Raw genomic sequence first — 21,380 nt, 5'->3', positions numbered from 1 at the left:
ACAACGGCATCAGTGGTGGCCGTCAGCCAGAGAACAGGCACCAGAGAGGCTGATTGATGATATGGACAACTGGGCCTGGAGAGGAGAGAGAGGAGGGGTGGGGGTAGGGGGGGTGGGTGGTCACTCTCCGTCCTCCATCACACACTGAAGACTCATTTCTTCCACCAGTAGCTTACGTCACCCTCTTCCCAATGAATGATCTCCACTCTCTACGTCCTCTACTTGATCTCTTAAAACATCCCTTTTCTCTCTCTCCTTTGCCCTTACTCCATTTCCCTCAGCACTTCATGGCCACATGAATATTGAGAGGTCATAAAGGTCTTAACCTTTGACCTCTTTTCTGCTGGTTTGTGACATGATCAGAAGTTAATGGGCACTTGGGGCAAAAATGAGGGGGTAAAAAATGAGGAGTACCCTTGGCTGCATTTCCCCCTGTTCACAGTTTATTCATTGAATTGTCACATTATCATGCGTGAATGCGACTACTGTCCCCTGTGGGCCACCGCAGATGATTTGTGGGAGCCAATGACTGGAGGATTCTTTCCAGTGCATTCTGGGAGAGAAGAATGGAGCTGTTTTTGATCAGCCTGAACCAGTAGAAACTGTTGGCACTTCGCATACCACTGCATAAACAAAATATGAAAGAACCAATATGGTAAAAAACTCAACAATGGAGAGTGGAAGTTGAATTGACTGCAGAGAGAGATAGGGGAAAACGGCACCATCCTCTTTTATAAGGCTTGCCACCAGTTTCCAGCAGTGGGAAAGAAGTTAAAACTAATCTTAGTTGTACAGATTGAGTGTTTATTTGCCAATTTGAAAAGTACAAAAATGCCCTAAAGATCCAATGAAGAGGGCAAAAAAGGCCTTCTGGAAAACTTAAAATTCTTACTCTGGTGGCTTGTAATTTTGATGATCTAGGACTGTTGCACTCATTGTAAGTCACTTTGGTGAAGAGCTTTCAGCTAAATGCCTGAAATGAAGTAGAGCAGGATTTGAAATGGGTTGAGAGGAATATCCATTATTCATTTGGTCCTCTAACTAGGCTATAACTGTATAAAGCTGCTGTAGGTAAATTTGGGAGGAAAGAGACCAAATCTCTGTGAATTCAAACCAACACAAGGAATGACACACCTCCCACTCCTCCTAGTGAGTGACAGGAGGAGTGATTGACAGGACGGAGCCTCGCCTTCTGCCTCAGACTTCTCCGCATTGGTCGGATGGGTTTCCACGCATTTCACTTTGAAATGGGAATAGCAGAGGAATGGGGCGACCGCTGTTTCTGAGATTCTGGCATAATATCTTGCTTGTCGATTTCTTTTTTATTTCTTCTAAATGAATGTTAATCCATAAAAGTTACCTACTGCAGCTTTAACTACATTCAGCACACTGTTCCCTGTTACTGAAAGATCATCGGTCCCTCATTGCAGATCACCACAAGTGTCTTGGTTAGTGGCAACCTAAATGTCCGTAACAGTCTGCCAGTTCCTACATCTGGCCCAAAGGATCATCCACTGTCTCTTCTTCAGCTCCACCCTCTTCTTCTATTTGATGTTCAGGATCAGGAAGCAAAGACACAGGATCCCTCCAACAGGTGCAAGGACGGAGCAATGCATGCTGGTCCCCCTTAGCTACCAATCCCTTCTGTCTCCCCTCCTCCCATCTCCCTCTCTCTCTCTCTCTTTCTCGGACTCTCGTCTTTGCCACATGGTTGCAATCAGACCTTTTGTTTTTTACGAGGACGTGAGACTTTCCCCTCCTAAATTCTTGTCTTTATTGGCCGGCGTGCCCCACATGTACACGCTCAAGACGGGCAGCTTACACTCCAATAAAGCATCGCAACTTCCTATCCGCAGTGAAATCTTGGACCGAACGAAAACAGTTCAGTGGATTCTAGCGTCAATCCAAAGAAAACTCCGCGGAGAATTTCCTTACTCTGATGTTTTGATTATATTTGCCGACCTCAGGAATGTCCAGTATCTCCGAGCTGCTCGTTTTGCTCATAACCTTGAAGTATCCGTTTGAATGAAAGTCAGATTTGGGGATCGGACTGTTGAAAACTCTGGAATTACGCCTGTCTAAATACAGTGAAACTTACAGTAGAGCGTGGAACAACACCCCCCCCCCCCCACACACACACACACACACACACACACCCCCAGATGGGGAGGTTATCATCCAAAGGAGATCTAAGGAGGTTCAGGAGGCTATGTTTGTCTTAGACACACACACACACACACACACACACATTCTCTCACACACACCATTTGTACTACTGCAGTTGACTAAGCACGCAAATACATTCTAGTAAACAGAAATTACATTTCAAAATGCAAATTAAACTCAAATTCTAATAGCTGCTTCCAACACTAAATTTAATAAAATACAATAGATTCAAATATTACTTTTATTTGCTTATTTAATTGTGTTTGTTAAAGTGTTAGGGGGAAAGGCACACCCTGGCACACACATGGACGCATACACACACATAGTCAGTCACATACACACATACACACACACACACACACACACACCCCCCCCACACACACACACACACTATAAAGCTGAAGAATGGCTTTTTCCCCCACAGAGGGTGAGAGGTTCTTGTAAAACTTGCGAAAGAATGTGTTGCCTCTGTAGGTCTGGCTAGACTGGTGGCAATTTATAGTCACCTCAATGCACCACACACATACACACACACACACACACACACACACACACACACACACCACAGAAACACAGAAGTTTGAAGTGGAGTTTCTAGCATGTTTTGATCTAATTTAGCAAAGGCTGAACTTGCTGATAGAGGGAGAGAGAGAGAGAGAGAGGTGAAATCAGCAATATCAGATATGCCTTTACTGGCTTTTAAACTATTTGCATCACTGTTTTACACTATTATAGATATTGATATAGTGATTATGCATTATTGTATAGTACACGTTTTCAAACCACATACTTCAGCATCCCAATATGGTTTTGACTGTATAACTGAATGTACAAACTGCTGCTTTTGGTTTTTGAAAAATTACATTTTATACAATATTGACTCATTGAATATTGATCAAGAGAGAAACAGGAGAATAAAAGAAAGACAAGAAAACAAAAACACAGAGAGAGAGAGAGAGAGAGAGAAGGGTTTTGATAAAATAAGTCAAATTTACCCCAAGTTCAATCTCTCCCCAGTCTTCATTAAGTTCCCTATTGACAGTATATGATGAGAAGAGTCATGCTACAACAATAGCTGCAAAAATGTGTTGATTATTTTCCCACATTATGGGAAATGGCCAACAATACTGATTGAAAAGCAAAGCAAAGCATTGTAGCTCCAGCCAATCTGTTTGTTGTTGTTTATAATGAATCTCATTCATTTTGTTGCCTTCTGCTTTGGCAATGTATGGAATCAACTGTGCCAATAAAACACCCATTGAATTGAGAAAAGTTGAAAGAAGGATAATGACCAGAAACAAGTTCTTGGTCAAACACCAGGAAACAGTCCTGCTCGGCTTGGAGCTATTATCCCAATGTTTCCTTCTCTCTCTCTCTCTTTCTCTGATTCAATTGATGAACTCCCCCCTTTCCAAGCCCAATTACCGGTAACCATGGAAGCCGATGAAACCGGTCGAACAACACAAACGTTTCCCCGACAAGACAAAGGGGCCTCTCTTATTCGGGGCTGATCCCCAGTCAGTATTGAAAGGCCCCCGCGGTGACGTGAATCGATGAGTATGCGTGCGTATCGTGTGGCGGTTAGAATGAAAGGGGGAGAAGGGCGAGGCGCTGAAAGATGATGTGTGCCGATGATGTGTGCTGCGCCGGTGCGTTTGGGGTCGGGGGATGCTGTCAAGATGTTTCATCACTGTCGACATCATTTTCCTTGGCGCGGGCCTTCTTTCCTCCCTGCAACAGAGGAGGGTCACTGCTGACAAAAAAGTCACATGTGAATTCAAAGCACATGTGATTTTTGGACACATATTGGTTTTCATATGTGGACGTGTGAAATTTCCCTGTTTCTCCTGTGAACATGACATTTTCACCTGTGAACACCTGTCTCTGCATGTGAAATGAAGTTTTCACATGTGAAGCAAATACTGTCATGTGTGACGTCAGGTGAAAAAAATTACATGCGGGAAAAAATAAACACTTTTCGTCTAAGAATTTTCACATCTGAAGTTAAAATTGTCACTTGTGATGTCAGAATACAATGTGAAAACCAATGTTTCGAAAAAGCACATGTGCGTTGAATTCACTTTTTTGACTTTTTTGTAAACATGCCTGGAAAGGGGTTGGGAACTTCAGGGAAAATCAGTGTTTTTGTGAAGATGCACAGGCTTTTCTAGTGTGTGTTTGTGTGTGTGAGGGAATCAAAGAGTCACAGATGGAGAGAGAAATAAAGGTTATTGTTGTTTGTTCACATCCTCCCTCGTCCTTGTAGACCGATATGGGTTTATGAAGGCTGATGCTGATATATTTGGATTGTCACAACATTTATGTCAATAATGAAATGTGAAACTACAAAATTAGAGGCTAGGCTTAATTAGATTTGTGCTTTTATTATGGTAAAAGGACAGTTTTAGTGCTATAAGCTGCACTGTAACCAAAACTCCTGAGGGCCAAAACTGATATAGATGATATATAGAAGATATATATAGATGATATTTTGTGTGGATATTCAATATCTTTCAATTTGACCAGTTTCATGCCAAAGACATCCAAAAAAACAACAAGTATTCAGTGTTTTACATCCTTGTCAAGCTGTAAAAAGCCTCTGAAACAGCATTTAGACCATCATGGGACACTAAAACTCTCCACTGCATTTGGATACACGCTCTATGCACTGTCCTGTATGTACTGGAGTCTGATCTAACACTCTCCCTCCGTCTCTCTCTCTCCTGCAGTGTTTCAGCAGCAGGCTGTCCACAGCCCTCTGGAGCAGCAGAAGCAGAAGCAAGGAGGAGGAGGAGGAGGAGGCCCCATCCCCTGTCAGAACTGTGGGAAGCCCTGCAAGGGGGAGGCACTCCGGGTCCAGAACAAACACTTCCACATCAAGTGCTTCGTCTGTAAAGGTAACAACCCACCCTGACCTCTCACCGCAGAGCCAAAACCCCTCAGTCTTGGGAAAGACTGCATCTTACACTTGCATTTTGGTTGTAAAGGGCAGAAACATCCGAAAAATACTGTAATAATAATATGTTTTCCAGCAAGACAGGTACTAATATGAACCTTTCTTAGCAGAAAAGGTGCTCATATCGATTTTTTTCAGTAGATGTGGACTGACATGTACATTTTTAGTAGAAACTGAACTAATATGTAGCTTTTTGGCAGCAAAGGTAGTAATATGGATCTTTTTCTTTTAAAAGATACTGATACGGATGTTCATGTAGAAAAGCTAATATGTGGCTTTTTGGAGAAAAGATACTGATATGGACCCTTTGAAGTAGAAAATATACAAATATGGAGCTTTTTTGGGAAAAATTTACTAATGTGGACCTTTTCGAAGTACAGGTAGAAACAATGGGCCTACTAATACAGACTTTTTTTGTGAAAAAGATACTAATGTGGACCTTTTATGGAGAAAAGATACTAATATGGACCATATAAAGTAGAACTGGCACAAACGTGGAACTTTTGAACTAGAAAAGATACTAATATGGACCGTTTGAAGTAGAATGGATACTAATATGGACCTTTTAAAGTAGAAAAGACACTAATATGGACCTTTTAAAGTAGAAAAGACACTAATATGGACCTTTTAAAGTAGAAAAGACACTAATATGGACCTTTTAAAGTAGAAAAGACACTAATATGGACCTTTTAAAGTAGAAAGGATACTAATATGGGTCTTTTGAAGTAGAACATTTTGGATGGATGTACCAACTTATATAGGATAGTGACCCAGTGACAAAGCTGCACACTATTATGCCTTTTATGCACCTTGCAATGAATCAACCTTGAGTACAAATTGAAAAGAGGCCAATATCAATTTAATAGACCTTTCTGACAGATATCGCATCTCCATTCTTGTATAGTCATTTGTAATCACATTGTCATTGATAGTTCATAACCTTGTGAGCTGCTCTTCAAGGCACAAATACTGATTTTTCCACAGAAAGCCAACAGCACGCAACTATTTTACAATGTCAGGCAGAGTGTCAGGCGGAATGTAAAGGCAAAGTCAGGTCAAAGCAATTCCAGAGATAGGTGAGGGTTACTTTAGTATAACTATGTGTGTGTGTGTGGGGGGAGGGTGTGTAAGAGGGTGTTAGTGCAATTGTCAGATATTTTGGACGTGAGTGTGTCTTGTGTTTGCATGTGTGTGGGTGCGGGTGTTGGATTTTTTGCATGTGATTGTACTCAGCGTGTGTGTGTGTGAGTGTGTGTGTGTGTGTGTGAGTGTGTGCGCGCGCCCCTCCCAGCCCAGTCTCTCACCACGAGCCTTGTGTCGGACCGCTGTTGTTATCAACACACACTCCGGTTGCTAGGCTACCGGCGGGGTCGCTACAACGTCGGCAGCTTCCTGGACTTTATCGCCTTTATTCTTACATTGGCCAACAGACTCCCCGTCTGCACATTCCTTCATCGCCCCTCCTCCTCCTCCTCCTCCTCCTCCTCCACCTCCTCCTATATGAACAAGGGGTGAAGGAGCAAATCCAGAGTGTGTCCAGTCCCGCGGCGTCTTGGCGGTGATGACACATAGACCAGCTGTAATGAATAATCAGTTTATTGTAATGTGATCTCAGCTCTCTGGCTCCCTAGTTGATCAGTAAAATACCTTCATCTCTTCTCACAGAAGAGATGAAGGCATTTTACATGAGGCTACATGGCTAGCTAGTTAGCTAGTGTTAGCAACTGTTAACAAACATACAGTAGCTTAGGCCTATATTACATACATACAAAGAAGCACTGCTTATACGTGATGTTAGTACAAAATGCCAGAGTGGGTGGTGTCTTGCCATCATAAAAAGGTTCCACTATATATTTATCACCATACATCACTGTGTAGCAGCAGTTAATGTAAGCTAATGGATGAACAACCCAACCTTAACTTTGTTCTCTCTAAATTAATTTGCATATCAGAAGAGGATTATGGGAGTTGTGTGGAAAAATGTAGCTAAAATTCATAGCTAAAGTTACATTTTCACAACTTCTGCTTCCTTTTATTAATTAGATACTGCTCAATATAGAACAGACCTGATTTGTGGAAAATGTTTTTTTACCACACCATGATATAGTTTGATAGCGTTCAGCTATAGAGGAGTGATGCAGTTTGATAGCGTTCAGCTATGGAGGAGTTTAGTGTCTCATCCCTTAACTGAGTTGAATTTGGCTCTTGAACACTCGAGTGCAGTGGCAAAAAGTAGGATTGAATCCAGTGGATAATCCTCTCTGGGCTTAATGTTCATCCCCCTCTGTCTTTTGTCAGAACGTTTCCCTCTTTCATGGGTAGCTTTTAAGGAATGAGCAAATTTGTTGGGCGATTACATGCCTTGGGTCGCGCACGTTACTTTTTTAACGTTGTACGTATTCATCAGATGTTAATACTTGGAAGTCATTATTTCCCAATTACCGGAGGTCGTGATTAAAAGAACGGGCAGCGTGTTTCTTGTTGACTAAAATCGTTTGGCTCCCTTTCAGAGGGGCTTAATTAGGAAGCGTGCGGCTAATGAAATGCCAGGCATTCAGGAGCCGTATTAATACCATGTAACTCAACAGTAAGCAGAGCTATGTAGGGGTAGTGCTAACCCCACCCAATTCAATTACACAAAAACACTGCTGGCTCATGGGCCATACAGGGATACACTCAGGCATGCACACACACACACACACCAGAAAACCCCCGGCCATCCCTCCCATCCATAAATCCAAAGCATGAGGGCATAAATTGAATTTCCAACTAATTAAGGTTATTAAATGTGCTCTGATTGTCCGGGCGTCGCGAGGCAAGGGTCGGGCGGGGAGTCGGGTTGGGCAGTTTGCTATTAAAACCTCCAGATGTGGAATCTAAACCTCAGCGATGGAAACAAAATAAACCGTAACAGGCGGACCAAGGATCCGATTCCCCCGTCTTCAGTTCAAACCCTGAACATCAAAGGGGATGAGGAGACATCTGACCCAGTGACGGCGGGCCTTTCGCCGGCCGTAGCCAAGTTCAACACAGTAGCGGTCACTCAGGAGTTAGGCTTTGAATTGAAGACATCTCTTTGATAAAAATCGGGTGAAATATCTTTCCCCTACGAGTCAAACGTCTTTGATTTGTGGACCGTTAACGCACTCCATCCAGGTGTACCCGACCTCTTCACCGACCGCACTCTATCCAAGCCATCAAAGTCTCTTCAAGATTAACCTGGAAAGGAACCAAGCCTTTTGACCCCTCTCTGTATTCCTGTATTAGCGCCAATTACATCCAGCCTGGGTGTTAGCCAGCGGGCTAATAGCGCCAGATCTGAAGAGGGGAAGCATCAACGCTTTGCTAGCCATGCGTAATTAACACCAGGCGATGAAGGGGATTGAATTCATGTGAGTTAATGTTAGCCCCTTTAGTGTTGGCCTGATATCAAGGTACTCCTGGAGCGCTAATAGTAAAAACAACCTCTGTGTTTTTTTAGCAACATCTACACAGTTGCATTGTTAAAGCCAAGGGAAAACCAATAGTTAGCATTGAAAACATTTTCTTCATTCTTTAACTGGTAGATCTCCCTACAAAGACTGACAGTATGCAACAGAGTTTTACATGGTAATTAGGGCTGCAAACGTTTTGTCTACTTTTATAATGCCTGTAGCTGCTGGTATACTGTAAAATGAACTGTGGTAAGGTGTTTCCAATTAGCTTACTTACAATACACTGAGAAACTATGCATATAAACCTACAACTAGGGATGTAGCGGTTACCCTCCTTTTTATTTGCGGGAATAGTTTACGCACCTTTTTAGGCTGACATGAACCTTTATCACCTAAATTCAAACTGGTGTAAGTTATATGCAGATAGGGTCTTTTAAAGATCCAGTGCAATGATTTCAACTCAGTCAAGAAACTGAGTTGAAATCATTACTTACTAACACAATGAGTATCATTTTTTTCAGTTTTTTTTTCTTCAGTTTTTGATGGTTAGATGGTACAAAGTTTCTAGGACTAAGTGAGAGCCGAACCTTCCACTGCAGACAATATTTCTATCTTTGGGAAAATATCCAGTGGTGGACAGAGATTTTGGCTAGTTTGGCAAGTAGCTGGCTGACTATGGGACGCCTCATTAACTATGCATACTGTCAACCAATCAGAGCATTCATTAAAACCTGGGTGTTGGTGACATCATTTACACCAGGAAGTAGATTGTCATTCTAAATCTATTTGATTATGTTGACAACCAGAGAGAGTTTTTCAAAGGGCGTTAGTCAAATTTCCACAAAATTTTACATTAACTTTATCTTTTGTTAAATTATATATGAAATTGAGAAATGCAATTCTCATTGCACTGCACCTTTAAGTAAAAAAAAAACAAAGTTAATGCTTGTTTATGTTGGTGGTTGTTTGCCTCAAGATGATGAGTTTACCCACCTTTTTATTTACTGCTACAGCACCACTCCTCCTACATCCTGCATTGTAGCTTCAAGGGCCGAAGCCTTTAACGAACACTAATTGATGTTTTCATGGCAGCGGCTATCAACACTGAGCTTTGCGGTGGAGGTGGAGGAAATGTGTTTTATTTAGGTGGCCGACTGCGTCTGGCTCTGTGCATCCTGTTATGTCTGCCTCTCAGACGCCTTAAGCCGACGGTGAGACGCGGTCAAGCGGGCGAGAGCTGCAGACGTAACGGCTTGGCAAAACGGCCGAGACAGACTTTCATCCCTAATCTGTTTTCTAGCACTCGTGAAGAGCCGTCACATCATCGCACGAGCATTTGAATGCAGCGGGGGAATACTCAGCCGCCAGTAAAACAAATGCGGACACACCCAAGCATAGGCAGGCTTCCATGCAAATGAATGATTGTAGAGTATTGGAGCTGGAATGAACATATGGAAAGGCTCTTCTATCTCTCTCTCTCCACCCTCTCTTTCATTCACACATTCACATAAACACACACAAACACAAAGACAGGAGCTGGATGTTTTATTATGCTCAGTTTTATGCTCTATAAAGCTGTCTTTTCCTCATAGTAGGTGTAGTGGCTGCCAAACCAAAATATAGCCAATTATGCTGCATTCATGTCCTATGGGAAAGATAGTAAATATGTGTTTCCTGCTTGAAAATACCATTCACCTCAGTTTTCAGGTGGTGAATACTACTACAAAATACTGTTCACTCAGCTTTCAGATGGTAAATACTACTAAAAATACTGTTCTCCTCAGTTTTCAGGTGGTAAATACTATGTGGGATCTTGAATTCTGAATTCGGATGTCATCAGAACAGAACAGTCATGTGTAGGGAATGATATATTCATTTCAAATAAATTGAACCAAATGGACAATTTTCATCTCAGAAGTTATTTTGTGATCAAAACTCCCATCTCCCATTTCAATGTTTGGTTTGCTGTAAAGAACTCAAATGCATCACTCACTAAGTGCATGTGTGTTAAGTGTGAAAAAGCTGTTCAGGAGCAACCAAAGTCTACAGAAAACGTCCCTCTTAGCGTTTCGTTGCAGGGTTCAAACAGAACTTGAACTTTGAACGCTTATAAATCATCCCGACAGTTATTTTTCCCATATGCCGTGAACGCAGCATGCTGTAAACCCAGCACTAGGGAACTGGTTCACTGGTCCTGTCCTTTGTTCTTCTTGTGGATCTACTAGGACTCCATCCACTTTATACAGTCTGCATTCCCCTTCCATTGAATTGGAAGGCTCAATCATTGAACTTAAATGCAGTTGTTATTCCAGTTGTGACTCCTTTATTAAATCAGGGGTTCACATTCTTGTAAATAGATGAGTTTTTTTTAGATCTACACACATTCACCTGATCTCAAAACAGCACAAAAAGGTCACCGACTTCCAGCGATAGCATTACTCCAGGTCATTATTCTAACCCGGGCCCGAATGTGTTTCTTCCTGGAAGTCAGCGTGCTAAATGGACGCTGTTAGCCACATGTTTGAGGGAACTGCCGGTCAGATCAGCAGTGTTACAATAGCAGCTGGTTGTGATGTTCTCACTGGGGTGTTGGCTGTTGGACTGTCTGCTTCTTGGAAGCAGGCTGACCAGAACAGATTGGGGGGGTGCGTGTGTGTGTGTGTGTGTGTGTGTGTGTGTGTGTGTGTGTGTTCGTCATTCAGCCAGAGGTGCTGACCTCACACATGTATGGGGGAGGGAAGAGCTTTCATGACTATTGGTTGCATCACTATTGTGTTATATCAATCAGCGATAGAGACAACAAACATATTTATATGAAAATGTCATATGAAGAGCAGATATTTTGTACCAATATTCAATATCTTTAAATTTGACCCTCCTTTATGCTTGTCAGGGTGGAAAAGCCTCTGAAACAGCATTTAGACCATCATGGGACACTAAAACTCTCCATTGAAAGCCATACTATGCCATACTACTGTGGAAGTCTTTTAGGTGGGTTAGCAGCACTTTAAGGTAGGGTGAGGCAGGTTTTAAAGACTGATATCCCTAAAAAACCTAAGGAACCTCCATCATATCAAAGGTGGACGACTGACCAGGCCGATATCCGACTTTTAATAAACAGCCAATATACGCTCCATATGTCTGCCAACTGATATATCGGTCTAACCCCGGCATGTACGCACCTGCAGTCTCGGGAAAAGCTCCAAGGTTTCATTTTATGCCTCCTAGCGGACCGACGTCTGGGACCTTTAATGAAACTGAACAGCTAGACACAAACCCAACCAAAACTGCTCATTAAATCTCAGTCTCAGGCAAGCGGAGGAAACAGCGTGTGCGTTATGAGATATACCCCAGTGATATAGACAATAGACAGACTTAATGCGCGGCCTCCCTAGGCTATTGCCTCATTAGACGCCTGCTAGCACTTTAGGCCAATGGAGTGGGAGGCAGGGAGTCGTACGGGGCTCCATCGGGCCGTTTGGCTTGTCAGAAGTATCGACCTTGGATTTTTTTATGTTTTTTTTTTCATCCCGTAGCTGGCCAAATCGATGGCGGCAGGCTTAAGACTGTACACTCAAGGTCATGCTATATGCGCCATACACATTCATGCACAAACGCACACGCATGGATTGAGAGTCACTGCAAAACATAGTCAAGGTCAACAGTCAAGGTCACACACTCCTAGCAGTAAGCACATACCATATACTGTATATATTTAACCTGGTGCACACACACACACACACACACACACACACACACACACACACACACGTGCATTGAGTCATTGTAAAACATGAGGTACACTGAAGGTCACACACTCATTGCAGCAAGCACACAGCACATATATATTTCATACGACACCTTATCATGTCTGTAAATAAGATCTTTGGGGGTGTGGTGTATTGGAAACACACACACATACACACACACACTGTCTCTCTCTCTCTGTCTCTTTCACACACACACACACACACTGGACGGGCCTCCTCAGATGTGTCCGTCCATTTTAATTCTCCACAGCAGGCTCAAGGCCGGCAGAATTGGATTAGCCCAAATTACATCTAAATGACATGCAAATTAAATTCCTTTGTACGGTGCTGCATCCTGTGTTCCCCTTCTCTAGTGGAGCGAGTGGCCTACACACACATACACACACACACACACACAAAATGCATGAATAAGCATGTCTGTGTTGCGTCTGGATTATTTGATATATCTCCCGTAAATCCCTTTGAATCCATCATTTGAGCTTTCTTTCTCCCTGGGCCGAGTTTGTTCAGTACAGGAAAACAGATGAATTGAAACTGACTGTACATCCCATTCAAGCTTGTAATTCCCTCACCAATTCCACTGTCTGACTGAACTGGCCTCTGATATTAGCGGCATGGAGAATACAACAGCACATTGAATTCCTCAGAGAGCCTCTAAGTACATTCTTATTATGTAAGTGGCTTCGCGCCGCATGAGATAAGCCTTCAGAGATGGAAGTAATCAGTTTCCTCTGAAGTAACCTGCCTCTCAGCCGTGGAAAATGTCACAATCGCTTTCCGACTGCACTGTAACCTTTGCGCCGTCTTCACACACGCAATCTGAGACACAATACCGTAGCCTATTGGACTATCATTGTATGTAATGTGTATGTGTGCACAAGAGTAGGAGGGAGAAAGTGTGTGTGGAGAATCAATGCTACTTTACTTTTCTAGATTTTCCTGGTTGTATTCATCTATAGAGGCTTTGCATTTGCGTCACAAATCTCCTAACAAACACGTATACTACCATCATAGAGGCGCATTGGAGAATTAGATGTGTGCAAATAATGGCTAAATAACAACAGGCTAGAAAAAGTGAGATGTTTGAAAAAATTGTTGTGGTGTGACTATAAGCAAATGTTAATAGTCTGATAGGGTAGATTTGTTTCCAATTCTACAATAAACCGTCTTGTCTTTAGCCACATTCTCTACTCCAAAACACTCTGAGTTAGCTTGACTAGCTAACAGGCTAATTTAGCAAAGCAACAAATGTTCATGTTACCATGCGACTAGCAATGCTAGCTTCTACTAACATTAGCTAGCGTGCAAATCAAATGTGTTTACAACAAGACAGTGATGGTTAGCTGACCAGATACTATGGTTAGCTAGCTAACAAGCTGACATTATTTAAGCACATCGATTAGATGTGTCAGTGATGAAATGATTAGTTCCCAGTCAAAAACAACACAGAAAGTAAGCATGTCTGTTCAATACTGTTGAGATGGACAAGTCGTAAGTTTAGAAATCCAGACACAGGCACTGTTGCCCAAGAGCTGAGGACCTCCAATATGGCCACCAGTGGGTCCGGTATGCCGCTCATTACACCCCTTATGTCATTGTATATTTACTCCTTGCCTCTAACATGTGGTTAATTTGAGATAATGGCTCCCTTATGAAGATTAATAGCACAAGTGTCAACATTACTGAAAGATATATTATGGTTTCGTCAGTTGGATCTGCACCATTTCACAGTGTTTCCTAGTATTGCCTCAGTGGCTACAAAAATTCTAAACTCGTCTTTAACTTCAACACTAGAATGGCCAAGTGATTTCGGGGGCATAAGAGCAGGCCAACAAGCTGTCAGTCGAAGGGGGTAAATGTAACTCAAACTATTATTTCCTTGATTTTGAAAATCTAACCACACTGGTTTGTGGAGAAATTTGGTTTAGGAAAAGTCAGGAAGGAACATTTTGAAAGCTTTCAGTGCTAAAATTGAAAACAGCAGTCAGCTGACAGCGGCTTGGCCTTGTGTTAAGACAATATATTTTTATTCCAGTAAAAGAATCACTTTAAATGTATCAAACTTCATGTAGTGAAGTTCCATTTAGAAGCTACTGGGTTGAGTTGTAACAGAAATCACGAGTCACTTCTCCCTCAAACTTTTCACACAGTGGTATTATCATTACAGATACACACACACACACACACACTCCGTGCCACCGCACACCCAGGAGTTCAAAAGGTCCAGGTCTTTTTGGATGTACGCTGCGATTGTGGGAGTTTTTATGTTCCTGCAGGCGCGCTGCCCGACACATTCTGTTCTCCTCCGCCGAGCCTCAGGACAAAACGACTAATTAGCCTCATCGTGATCTCACCCTCCGGCTCGAGCTGCCGAGCGAACACACACCCTCTGTTGTCATGGGGCTGGAATGCTTTCGGAGTGATGAAATCGCTGCTCGGAAACCATTTAATTGAGTTTGGGTTAGGGTTTTGGAAAGCTGATACTGATACTTTTGTATTGAAACTGGCTGATATTTTGATATTTGACCATTTCTGTGCCCCAAAAGTTGCAAGTATGCACTGTTTCCCGGAATTGTATTCTTGTCAGGGTGGAAAAGCCTCTGAAACAGCATTTAGACCATCATGACCCACACACACACACACACACACACACACAACCAATCCTCCACCTGCCTTTTAACACATCCAAAACAAACAAGGGATTAGAGAACAGCGGGTAAGAGGGATGAGAGGAAGATAACATCGGTGGTTTCCATTAGTGATGAAGGCGAGCGAGAGCGAGAACATCCTCTGTCTTCCCCTTCTGCCGGTGCCGTCGGTGAACCGGACTCACTTACGTAACTGCACTCACACACACACACACACACACACACACACACACGAGGAAATAGAGCATCTTCGTCTTCATTTGATCTGCCTTAGAAGCCGGTTGACAGTAACGCTGCGCTGTTCTGCGCCGCAGCGCTGCGTTGGAGATGAAAAGAAGAATGTAAAACGACTGGATGTGCTGTCACTTCGAGTAGAGCGTGATGCTTTTCGGTGGTATAAAGTCTCTAAATGATAAATGGGCTGCATCCTCAACTCATATGAACAGTTACAGTATGGTACAGTAAGGAGAGGAGTGGAGTCTATCTGCCATCTGGCAACGCAGGTAGAAATATACAGAGGATTGAAAGAGGAAGAAGCTCCACTCAGGACTCTGATTGAGGATTTCTGTCTGCTTCTGTCTCTATCTCTCTCCAGTCTCTTCTATATGTCTATTTCTATGTCGGTCAGTTCAGTTCAGTGACTCTATCGGCTGTTTATCAGGAACAACACTGCCAAAGCATACAAAATGCAAATTTTCAAAAGTCAACAAACCTAGACTCGCCTTTTAGCAAACCTATCCTTTTCAAGCTCAGTTTACCAGCTCATATTTTAGATATTTTTATTCTATAGATTCTACACCTATCAGCAATAGCATGTGAAAGCACAGTGGCATATAAAAGCAATTCAGTACATTCAATATAATTGAAATATAGGACATTGGGAGGGATGGGGGAGCATCTCTCTCTCTCTCTCTCTCTCTCTCTCTCTCTCTCTCTCTCTCTCTCTCTCTCTCTCTATTAAATGGTTCTTTATAGTACCATAAAGTGTCGGCTATGATACAAACCTAAAGAACCATTTTCTGGCACTATATAGAACCATTTTTGTTAAGAGTGTACTCCAAAATTATTCTAGTACAGCTACACTCTTAACAAAAAGGGTTCTATACAGTACCAGGAAATGGTTCTTTAAGCTTGTACCAAAGCAGAACCTTTTTTGATGCTGTAATGAACCATTTTAGACAGGTTCCCCATTGCACCACGCTCAAATGGTTCCATATAGAACCTTTATAGTGCTGCAAAGAACCATTTAAGAACATAAATGCTACAAACAAGCAAGAACCAAACTAGTTGTTCCCCCTTTATTCTGATTTAACAGGCTTTTTTTTCATTTTGACAGATCAGAGAGTCCGATCCAAAGAACTGTCCTTTTTCTGGGTGTAGTTGTGTATCTCCTCTTCCCTCCATCCACCCAGCTTTCCACTCTGCTGTTGTTCTCTCCAGCATTATCTCATTCTAGACACAATGCCAGCCATCTGAACCGGATGTAAGGGAGCCGGCAGCAGCCGCTGGAAAGTATGCCGTCCACTTCCTGACAAAACATTCCATTGTTGTGGTTGTTTTATTGGCTGTGCCGTAACCCTGGGAGAGCCTGATAAAGAGAAGAAGTTAATGGTGCAAACGGTGGACAAAGGTTGTCCAACATGTCGGTCAAAGTTTTTACAAGTGGATAACGGCTGGGAGAGTTCGGCCGTTACGCAACTAGCAGGGAAATGTGAAAGATTGATGTTCCATTTTCAGAGTATGGGAATATAGCAAAGAGCAAAACAAAACCTTGTTTCTCCAAAGGGACATTTCTAAGAATGATGTTCTGGGTTGACAGCTGTTTATGAAATTACAGAATGGATTTTGAATGGTAATACTTTGCCTGAATATGTCGCATCATGCAAGCTTTAAGAAACAAAACAGAAGAAACAAAGGAATTATGAGGTTTCATACAACAGTGATGAACAGAAGACTTTATTTACTGTCTAAATACATGTTTGTCTGTCACTTTATGCTTGTTCCTCTAGGCACAAACTTGTAGGCAGATGGGTGGATGCAATGTTTACCTCTCATTCATTCAGTTTTGCAACATCACAGCAAGAAATATTACCACTACTGCCAGAGAGAATGTGAAAATACCCAAAAAGAATAACAGTTTAGGGGTTAGTAACAATTTAGCCCAAAGGCCCAAAGTTTAGGATTTGTAAAAAGAGAGTTTTAGTGCTGTAAGCTGCATTATAACCCAAAACCCAGAACAACAAGGGTGCAACCCAGATGGGGTTTTGAAGGCCAATACTGATACATATGGTTTTTTATTGGACTAGCTAATATTTTGTACCTATATTTTATGTCTTACCTCTGACCATATCATACCAAAAACTTCAAAAAACTTCCAATATTCAGTGTTTCCCCAGAAGTGTTTTCTTGTTAGGGTGGAAAAGCCTCTGAAACAGCATTTAGACCATCATGGGACACTAAAACTCTCCAGTGAAACCCAGAATGATAGTAATAATAAACCATATTCATGCATACTTGTATAGAATCTGATCAAAATGTCTCAAAATCAGTTCAGGTTAAGTTCTTCCCATAGAACCAGTGTTGTATTGATCAACTCTTAAAAAATCTGTTCTCTATACTCTATTAAATATGTAATCAATCAAACTGCATCATGTCAGAGGTAGATGACATAAGTGACTTTTGACCCACGGCCACTCCTGCTTCAATACACATACAGATGGGAACAGTGGATGGAACTGGTCTGTAGACTGGTGTCAGAGGGCAGAGAGGCGGCGCTGTCCTGTCTGTTTACTGTCATGTGGCTGTTTCTGCCACTTTACACTAAGACTTTAATGAGAGCTCGGAAACCCACAGGCACTGGTGCAAGTGTGTGTGTGTATGTGTGTGTGTCTATTCTATACAGTATGGTGTGTTGTGTATGTTCTGTACAGCATGTGTTGTGGGTGTGTGTACAAAACGTGATTTCATCCACATTTTGTACATATGTGTTACCTCATACCTTCACACATTCCTGCAAGTGGGAGTATACTGTATGTGTGTGTGTGTGTGTGTGTGTCCTGTACAGCATATGTCATGGGTGTGTGTGTGTGTGTGTGATCTCATCCACATGCCGTACATGCGTCTTACCTCATGCCTTCACACATCCCTGCAACTTTGAGACTGTGTGTGTGTGTGTGTTTGTGTGTGTGTGTGTGTGTGTGTGTGTGCGTGCACTACAGGGTGCTAAAAGTTCACCGAGCACTCCTGGGGTGCGACAGCAAGCAGCGCAAACATCTCTCTTTGTGTTTTTTTTTCTTTCCTGTCGTTTTCTAAGAAAAAAAGAAGGGAGGGGAAACCCTATCAGTGGCTGGGAGAAGAAAGGAAAGGAAAAGAAAAGAAAAAAAAAGAGGGACTTTTTGTTTTTGCTGATGGAGTGGGAGAATAGAGCGAGGTTTCCCCCCCGGGGGCGTGGCCGCTCCGTGATGTCATGCGGTCACCACGGTTACCCTGCGGCGGGTGTGTAATTAGTGTGTTTGTGTTTATGAGAGAGAGAGTGACTATGAGTTTCTGTCATGCATTGTTAAGGGGCCGGCAAGCAGAGAAGTTGCAGCCTTTCCACACACACACACACACACACACACACACACACACACACTGATTACACACCCACTCCCACAGTGATGTTGTTGGCAGGTAAAGCAGATAGATTGAAGAAAACAGCCAGACGTGTCAAACTGGCTCTTCCATCCACAACACCTCCTCTTTATTCTGTTCCTTTCAATTGAATGTCTACGTATAGGTGTGTGTGTGTGTGTGTGTGTGTGCACGTGCACTGTGGATTTGTGTGACTGTGATTGTTTTGATAGACAGTCACATTTTTCCCTGACAAAGCCCTTAGGAGCAATTCATCATATCAACAAATGAGCCTATAGACAGTTTTAGGTTAAGTTTATAATAATATGCATACTATAAATTTTAAGAGTTTTAAAAACAATTTAAAAATTGTTGTTTAAAAATATGAAATTAAAATGCTTACTTACCCCTCTCTGTTTTCCCTCCCTCCCTCCCTCCCTCCAGTGTGCGGCAGTGACCTGGCCCAGGGGGGCTTCTTCGTGCGTCAGGGTGAGTACATCTGCACCCTGGACTACCAGCGGCTGTACGGGACGCGCTGCTTCAGCTGCCAGGACTTCATCGAGGGCGAGGTGGTGTCAGCGCTGGGCAAGACCTACCACCCCCGCTGCTTTGTCTGCGCCGCCTGCAAGTAAGAGACAGGACAGGGGGGTGTTGGTGGTCTCATGTAGGGATGGGACGATATATCAAAATTCAATATATCGCAATACAAAAAAGTGACAATATGCATCGTGGGGCAGAAAAATGAATCACGATATTAGTTCCATTTTATTCTGCTGTAATAATCACAAATGAGACGGCTTGACCATCACAGTTTCACAAGCTCTCCATCCAAATTATATTATTTGCACTTTGTAATGACATTTTTACATTGTTGTTTACATTCTAGCAAGCCAATGCCATCGCTAGAAAGATTTGTGGCTCAGAAACAGTCACAGTCATGCCCTTTATTGTCATTGAACTTTTAATACCATTTATTACATCATATCATGGTTGTATCAAAACGTAACATGAGATAGGCATATCGTCTTATCCCTAGTCTTATGTCAGGTCTTTTAACGTGAACACGAACCGCAATCATCAGTCCTTTTTCACGTAAAATGGTCCAATCAAACCAACAAACTATTTCTACCTTGATCTCTTCATAGTACATGATTATATATGACTCTTAATGAGAGGCAGTTACAAAAATCGCATCTGTCTCTTTAGTGTCACTTTAGTGCCATTTTTTTCCCATTTGTTTCCCATTGTTATTTTTAAAAAATCCACCCAAAACTCTGCAAGTTGCATCATAATTTTTGACAAAAGCCGCAATAATCACAAACAAACTGTGTGAAATCCTGGAGGGACTGCCAAGAGGTTAGAGGAAGACAGCTGGTGGTCAGGAGAGAAAATGTGGTTTGGGAAAGTGAATGAGTAACACTCTCTCCTCCCTCAATAACTACTGTTGAGGTGTTCTTGAGCAAGACACTGAACCCCCAACTGCTCCAGTGGAGCTGCTGAGTGGTAAACAGTAGAAGACTGTGGTTTTACTGGGCAGCTCCCTGTGTGAATGTGTGGAACTGTATGAATATGAACCAGGATGGTGCTGAAAAATGGAGCTCAGTCAACTTTACCTGGATCAATAGAAGTTTAAATAGAAATAGAAGTTAAAACAACACAATGTGGTAAAAAGGCACATTTTACTTATTTGTTAGTTATTGGTTGATTTTTAAATTTTATTTAACCTTTATTTAACCAGGTTAGTCCCACTGACATGAAGAAACTCTTTTTCAAAGGCGGCCTTGCCAAGGAAACAGCATCAAGACAAACATTAAAGTTACATAACAACAACATACAGCAATGTAATGACTGTATTCCGTAAGTTAGAATACAGTCAAAGTCACATCAAAGAGACGACAAAGTACATTTTTTTCTAAATGTACTCCAAAAGGTATAGTAGTCCAATATCACAGCAGCAGGTTTCATAGGACAAACACATTTAAATCTTGACTAACAAAGCAAAGACGACTCCTTATTGAGTCTGGTACAAGATCCATGAAATTAAATTAGGCAGATTTTGCCTAATTCAGTATTCATCTTTGCATTTAGAGCTTTCTAAATGGCATATTGCATAGTATAGCGCTCACATTTGTCATTTCGGCCCCGTGTTGAAAGAGTTACAGTGGACAGATGGACGTACACGTGGATATGTGGGGTTGACTGGGTGGGTGTGAAGAAATGGGGAGGGGTAAATCCACATACACATGTCTGTACAGTAGTAGCTATAGTGGAGATCCCCCATTGTACATCTATTTTGCATCTTGTATCAATTGTTCTTCCATTAGCTGCCCTATTCTTTCACAGTGTTCAGGTTGTCTGCAGGTCCTGAAAGAGTCTTAACATGTCTTAAATCATATCAATATTATTAATCATAAACTCAAGGCCCTTACAAGGTCTTGAATACATTTAAATGCAGCATTTCCACACTTAAATTCAAGTGAGAAATCGTTCCAGCCATGCAGACCTACAGTATATTCTGAAAGGTCTACACTTGTTTTCATTTTCACATGGATTTCAATTCAAATTTGTCTCATATTCCATTCCAGCTGGCATGAAAAAGGTCTTAAAAAGCCTCATAGACACCCTGATGTTCCTCTCAGAAGTGAATAGACTTATTGTCACGCCAATCTCATGTATCTGCATCAGCTGGTTTGCCCGATCATTCCTCACCCTGCACCTTCTCACGGCCACAAGAGCTCCAAATCTGAATTTACAAAATAAAACCATCCTTTCAGAGGCAAAGACAGTGCAACAG

General features: G+C 42.1%; 1 protein-coding gene across 1 annotated transcript in view; it reads left to right on the top strand.

The window, feature by feature from the left end:
- The window catches only part of ablim2 (actin binding LIM protein family, member 2), a 103,985-nt gene that overhangs the window by 37,740 nt on the left and 44,865 nt on the right, over nucleotides 1–21,380 (top strand). Inside the window, exons 2-3 of the mRNA XM_078281837.1 lie at nucleotides 4,896–5,063; nucleotides 19,031–19,214. Of these exons, the coding sequence (XP_078137963.1) occupies nucleotides 4,896–5,063; nucleotides 19,031–19,214 (352 nt within the window). The remainder of the gene's footprint in view (nucleotides 1–4,895; nucleotides 5,064–19,030; nucleotides 19,215–21,380) is intronic.

Source organism: Centroberyx gerrardi, chromosome 23 (assembly GCF_048128805.1).
Source record: "Centroberyx gerrardi isolate f3 chromosome 23, fCenGer3.hap1.cur.20231027, whole genome shotgun sequence".
Classification (NCBI taxonomy): Eukaryota; Metazoa; Chordata; class Actinopteri; order Beryciformes; family Berycidae; genus Centroberyx; species Centroberyx gerrardi.
This window is presented reverse-complemented; position numbering and strand designations above follow the sequence as displayed.